The following is a 6,115-nucleotide window of genomic DNA, read 5'->3' as shown; positions in this document are numbered from 1 at the left end:
TTTAGACTGGATATCAAACACTTGGATTTTCAACCTGTCCACACTCATTCAAACCTGGGACATTGATTTTCAAAATAAATAAAATTTACTTTAGTCTAAATGGGAAATATAGACCACTGAGCAATAGTCTTGCATTTTTTTTTAACCTTAGCTCAGTTAAGATGTTGTTTACATAAGGGGTTTAAAACAGAGGAAAGACAATTGCAATGCCTTTGTTTGACTCTTAATCTCTATTTCTAGTTAAAGCCTGAGCATAATGGCTCTCTTTTGAAATAACGAATAGGATTTGCTTTGCAGTACTTTATCACTTTTTGTGAACCACTTTTCTAAATTTATATAGGAAAGCACATTTTTAAAAGTTTTAGCGGTGCTCCTCATATAAACATATAAAAAGCTCTGAAGGCCAACAGTCAAAACTTGAATAAGCCACAAAAGGTAGCCTCCTTTTGTGGCTTATTCAAGTTTTGACTGTTGGCCTTCAGAGCTTTTTATATGTTTATATAAGGAGCACAGTTACGTTATGCTTGTTTAAGAAATGTATTTAATCTGTTTTAAAAATATATAGGTTAATTCTAATTGTTTTAAACGTTAATTACATTTAAAAATTATAAAAAACGAACCCCTTAGGACATATCTTTGTCTTTCTGCAAAATATGAGTTTATGCTTATCTTTATAAGTTCAAATATAGGAATTAATAAACTGACTTGATTGATTTAATAATTAAGATGCAGCAGTGCGTTTTCCCTTCGCAGTTTTGAGTTTTTTCTAAAAATGTCTCCTGCTAAATGGACAGGCTGTCAGAGCAGCCTGTTTAGGAGTAAATCTGTACCTGGTGCTGCGTGACCGCACCATTCTGAACTCCGCCTGTCAGTCCTTTTCCCCGCTGCTCATATTCTCCCCCCTCCCCCTCCTATTGCCTCTCCTCTCTCCGGTTCATTCCATCAGTGAGTCTGAGCGGCTTCTGACGCTGAAGATCCACCGCCGGGCAGCGAAGTTCGCAGCAGCGCTAGAATGCGGTGTCCCAAGTTTTGGGGTCCATGTTCGGTCAGTTTTTACATTTGGACAGCTCTTCTTTTTAAAGGTAGGCTTGATTTACAGTTATATTTGTTTATTTATTTATTTGTTTTTACCTGGATTCCATTAAATAGAATAAGCTTTGCTGTGAAGCAGATTAAGGGTAGCTTTTTGGTTGATACATTTCAGCTGCTCTCTTTTTTTGATTGCAAAATAATGAATCCATAAAAACAAAAATTCAGATTACTATAACATATTCTCCTAATCTATGCATGGGCAGTTTGAATTAGTTTGGTTTTCTTAACTCATTTATAAACCACTGCACATGTCTGGTTGCATGTATCTAGCTTCTGCGCATTTGGTTATTCGTGTGTAAAGTGATGCGCATGCATGCTTTGTAATTATCTCCTAAGCTCCATTATCATCAGCAGCAAACTCATCCGCAACATCTGGGCTGTTTGCTTTCCACTTAGTGGAGAGGTTTGTCAGATCTCGGATTTTAAACTTAACATGTGGGCATGTGTTTCCACCCACAGAGTCATACTGGAAGTATTGACCAATCCTTGTTCATTTTTTCCACATCTCTTCCCTCACCTTGTTCAACTCAATCAGTGAACAAGGTGAGGGAAGGGAAATGGTGGGGGGGAAAACCTGACTATATGCATTCCTTTAACGTTTGTGGGTATGATTTTAAGTTGGATGTTTTAACAGATATAATAAATGTTTACAAATATTGTACATCAAACGTTTTGTTTTAGTTTTTGCAACAAGACCGTATATTACTTAAGAAGGTTTGCGCTGTAAATCCATAAAAACTCAAGAGCATAGAAAGTATGCAGTACTTTTAAAAAGTTTTTGCCCCTCTTTAATATTTCAAATTATATAAATAAAATAAAGTTTTTATTGCAGTTGAAAATAATCTTTAAATAGATTGGAAAAAAAAAAACTGTTTCCAAATTATTTCATCTTTAAGGTAAAGGGCCCTCGACACAGGGCCAGAGTAAAAAAGCAGTCCTCACATGATAAATCACAAGTACATAAAGTAGGCTAATAGATCTCAAAAAGCACTGAGCTCCAATTTTAAAGAGACATTTTCTAATGTTTTGCTGTATTTACTCTTTAAAGTAGCCTTTTTATTTTACCCTTTATGACTAAAACAGCATTTGATGAGGAGATGCACACCTCAGTTCAACAGTGATGCATCTCTAAGCCTGTAAGCCAGTTGTCCTTAATTCACTTCAGCTCGGAAGTTTCCATGCTGTTCTGCAGATGTGACGTAAAGCGCATCTGTGTTAAATGGGTCTCACCTAGCAAACAATCGAAGCATTATATATTTAAGAGGATTTTGTGGATAATCAGAAGCGACTGGAATCCAGCTCAGACACCAATGGCAACTCCATGTAAAGTGGAAAAAAACAAAACAAAAAAAACCTTGTCAAGTACAAGCAGGAGCTGTGAGAATGAACAGAAGATTTGAGAGGGGTGTGAAGGAAGCCATCTATGTTAAGAGAGAAAAAACAACTTTAAACTGAGGTGGTGGACTCAGATTCCAGCTTCCAAAAACATACAATTCAATCATAGACATGATCCCTTCCAGATATCACCAAACCCCCCACGCCATCACAGAGGAACGAGGGACCTACCTGCTCCAGCCGGTGAACAATACCTCCTTAACTACCAACCCTTAACAATCATAGACAGGTTTCAGGTATTACAGAAGACAATCCTCCCCCTTTAACGACTGACCCCTAGAATCATAGACAGGTTCAGATATTACAGGCTAATGATGGAACTAAACTACCCATTCATCGGTTACCATTGCATGTTTCCAAGCAATACAAGGCCTTGTCCATATAAGACTCAAACTCACTGCGGATCCAGACATTTGAATTGAGAAAGCTTCCTGGAGAGGTAGCGAAACGTCTTCAAATCTTGAAAACCAAGTCCAGTGGATATTTTTTGAATTTTTACGGAATGAACAGAAGAGTGCTGCAGTTCTGTGTTATAGCAACAGGTGGCAGTATCATTAGAAAATGCCTTTTTAAGAAATTAAAGAACCTATAAGAAACAAAGTCAAAGACTAATAAAAGTACTATTAAAAGTACTGTATAAGGCTAAGTTCACACAGTAGCCTGACTTGGCTGAAATTTGATTCATTTATTTATTTATTTTTTGCCCGTATGCAACCCGTATCTGATCTTTTCATGACAGTCTGAACAAGACAGATCCAATTTTTTCCAGTGCAACTCAGGCCACTTGGCTACGTGGTCCTGAATCGGATACGTATCTGATCTTCTCAAATGCAACCTGTGTCTGAACATCTAGGTTGCACTCATCCGACCTGAACGTCAAACAACAACCATGGTGGACGATAATGCAGAGAGCAGTCTTTTGTTTTTAACCATCTTGAAAAGGTTGAGTTTTTAAGGTTGGGAAAGGTACACTCCGGCACTACCATCCATGTTTACTTCTGTAAACACAAAGCACATTTGCTTGTGATGTCATTTCGTCCTCTACTGCACATGCAAGACACTTAAGCAGCATTAATGCAGTTCACACAGGAGATCACACACAAGCTACATATATTTGGAAATGTGAACGGCAACACAACAAAAATCAGAAATTAAGCATTAAGGCCTGCAGTGTGAATGTAGCTTAAGTGTTTAAAAAGTTGCAGATCTACCTCTAAAGTTTTGTGTTGTGATTAAAGCAAAGCATGGCCATAGCAAGTATCCATAGTCGGATGACACAGTGGTGAACCTTTCCAGTAGTGGCCAGCTTACCAAAATGACTCTGAAAGGAGTCATATTTATACAATCCTTCTGAAATCGTATTTAATTCCACGTTTAATCATTTTAAGAAAAAAATGGAGTTCATTATGACCCCTTTTATAGCTAATTTTTTCTCTCATGAGAATTTGACTTCTGCATACTGTAAAAGCACATTCCTGTTATACAAAATCCTGGCCACTTATGATGTGATCTTTGTTAACTGGGACACCCTGATTAATCTGTCCAGAATACTTAGATGAATTCATATTTGAAGTTTCTTAATCTTGTAATGGTGCTAAAGATCTCAATGCCATATGGTTGTTATGAGCCTTTTTCACAGATATTGAATAGCATTTTATAATGTGGTTTGCATAAACTCAGAGGTATGCCACAAAACAAATCCTAACATTTAGGATAGAATTAAACATACGATTAAAGATGGGCAGTGTCTTAAACACCATTATATTGTATTTTATATATTATAACATATTATATTATAATCCATTAACACCAACACTTTGTGCTCATGCTCTCTGTTCCCCAATGAACCCTAATCTTGGAAATTCCCTGCTAATGGATAAATCTGCTCCTTAAGTGATTTAAATATCCCACACAAAATGCTGAAGATTGTTTGTATACAGGCCCTTGGTTTCTAAGTGAGAAACATACCTACACTGTGTCGGGGAGAATTAGTTAGTCACAGAAAATTTAGCACTCATTTTTAATAGATTTTAGTCTTGTCTTTAGCAAAACTGTGCTCTTCACCTCTTCTTTGTGTATCCCTCTTTTAATTTCAAAACGATCTGCTATTTTTAATGCTAGCAATTTCCCTAAAATTTGAATTATGCTTCTTTGTAATGAGGTTTCAAAACAGAAACCAACATATGTGGAACTATCTGACCTTAAGTTTTGCAGTTTTATTATATTACACTAATCCTAACTCCATACAGATGGATCCAAGACCATGAATTGAAACCAGAACTTTCTTGCTGCGGGGGTTCACAGCTACAAATAAAAAAATAATACATTTTTTTTTTAAATGCACAAAAGCTGTACTACTTTTATAATTTTATAGTTAAACTAATGTATACTCTAATATGTATGGTGTTTATTTAACATTTAAACATATAGCATTTTTGTATAATTAACTCTGGGTATTGATTTTGAACATTTTATAAAAATCATTTTAGTATTTCTTAAAATGTGTCATAATAATCATAATTTAATACTCAATTTTAACAAATTATATATTTTTTTAAAAGGCAACTTTAAATATATTGATCTTTAAACATTCAAAATATACTAAATATTGGTCCTACAGATTGGAAAAAAAGTAGTTAAAAATCCTTTTTTAATTACGACTTTAGGAAGCACTAATTAGGCATCTCCTTGCCCATGTCGATTTCTTCCTAACTTTGAAGTCTGACCAATTTAGATTTTATTTCTTACTGCTGTCACAGCTTGAAAAGGGCTAATGAATTCACAGTTGAAAGTTGTGTGGGTTCCTAGTTTTGGGACTTTTAAAAATTACTTGTTAATGATTTATAACCTATAAACAGAAAATTAGCTAATTCTGATCTCTAGCCTCTTTCCATTAACTCAAAGTTTCAAATCTCATTTAATAAAATGGCTAAACACTTTAAATCATCACCACTATCACTGTGTTGTTCCAGTTTTTCCATTTAACTCAGCTCTAGTCAATTTAAACTTTAAGCCTGTCCTTTCTATGGCTCAGGCTGTGTTTTTAAAACCGTCTGGGTAATGAGCGAACCACCTGGGTTAACATCTGAACATCTGTATGCTTCACTGCTGATATCCTCTACACACTCATTCCTCTTCCAAATGATTATGACCGAAATAATGAGGTGCTAGAACATGGCCTTGATTTAAATAACCCCAGACTCTAATCCATCTACAGCAACAGAGTGATTGAATGCTAAAATTAAAGGAATCCATTTTCTTGTTCGTGTTCCATTTTTCCGGAGGATGGTTACTTCCTACGGCTATAAAATATTGTATTGTTACACACATACATGCACTAAAAGGCACATTTTATGTGCCTGCTGCAACCCTGTCAACATTTTTGTACGAGAGCTGTTTTCACATAGACTAAGGTATTGAAAAAATCTGAGGGAGGGATAGAAAAGAGAAAAGTGCGAGAAGTTGCAGTTTTGGTTTTTCTGTTTCTTTGTATCGAGAAGGCATCTTCGACAGGCCTTGCTCATCTGCTTGTGAACAACATTACTAATTCCCTGCCTAGACAAATTATATAACTGCTAGAATTTACATATATATATATATATATATATATATATATATATATATATAT

The 6,115-nt window shown here is 35.4% G+C and overlaps 1 protein-coding gene across 1 annotated transcript in view; it reads left to right on the top strand.

Annotated features, from left to right (window-relative positions):
- Nucleotides 1-966: 966 nt before the first annotated feature.
- The window catches only part of LOC107085661 (neuronal acetylcholine receptor subunit alpha-7-like), a 42,925-nt gene continuing 37,776 nt past the window's right edge, over nucleotides 967-6,115 (top strand). The window contains exon 1 of the mRNA XM_015376132.1: nucleotides 967-1,082. Within this exon, the coding sequence (XP_015231618.1) occupies nucleotides 1,013-1,082 (70 nt within the window). The 5' untranslated portion in view covers nucleotides 967-1,012. The remainder of the gene's footprint in view (nucleotides 1,083-6,115) is intronic.

Source organism: Cyprinodon variegatus, unplaced genomic scaffold, assembly GCF_000732505.1.
Source record: "Cyprinodon variegatus isolate N-32 unplaced genomic scaffold, C_variegatus-1.0 Scaffold130, whole genome shotgun sequence".
Classification (NCBI taxonomy): domain Eukaryota; kingdom Metazoa; phylum Chordata; class Actinopteri; order Cyprinodontiformes; family Cyprinodontidae; genus Cyprinodon; species Cyprinodon variegatus.
The sequence above is the reverse complement of the archived record's forward strand: the minus strand, read 5'-3'. Positions and strand labels throughout refer to the sequence as shown.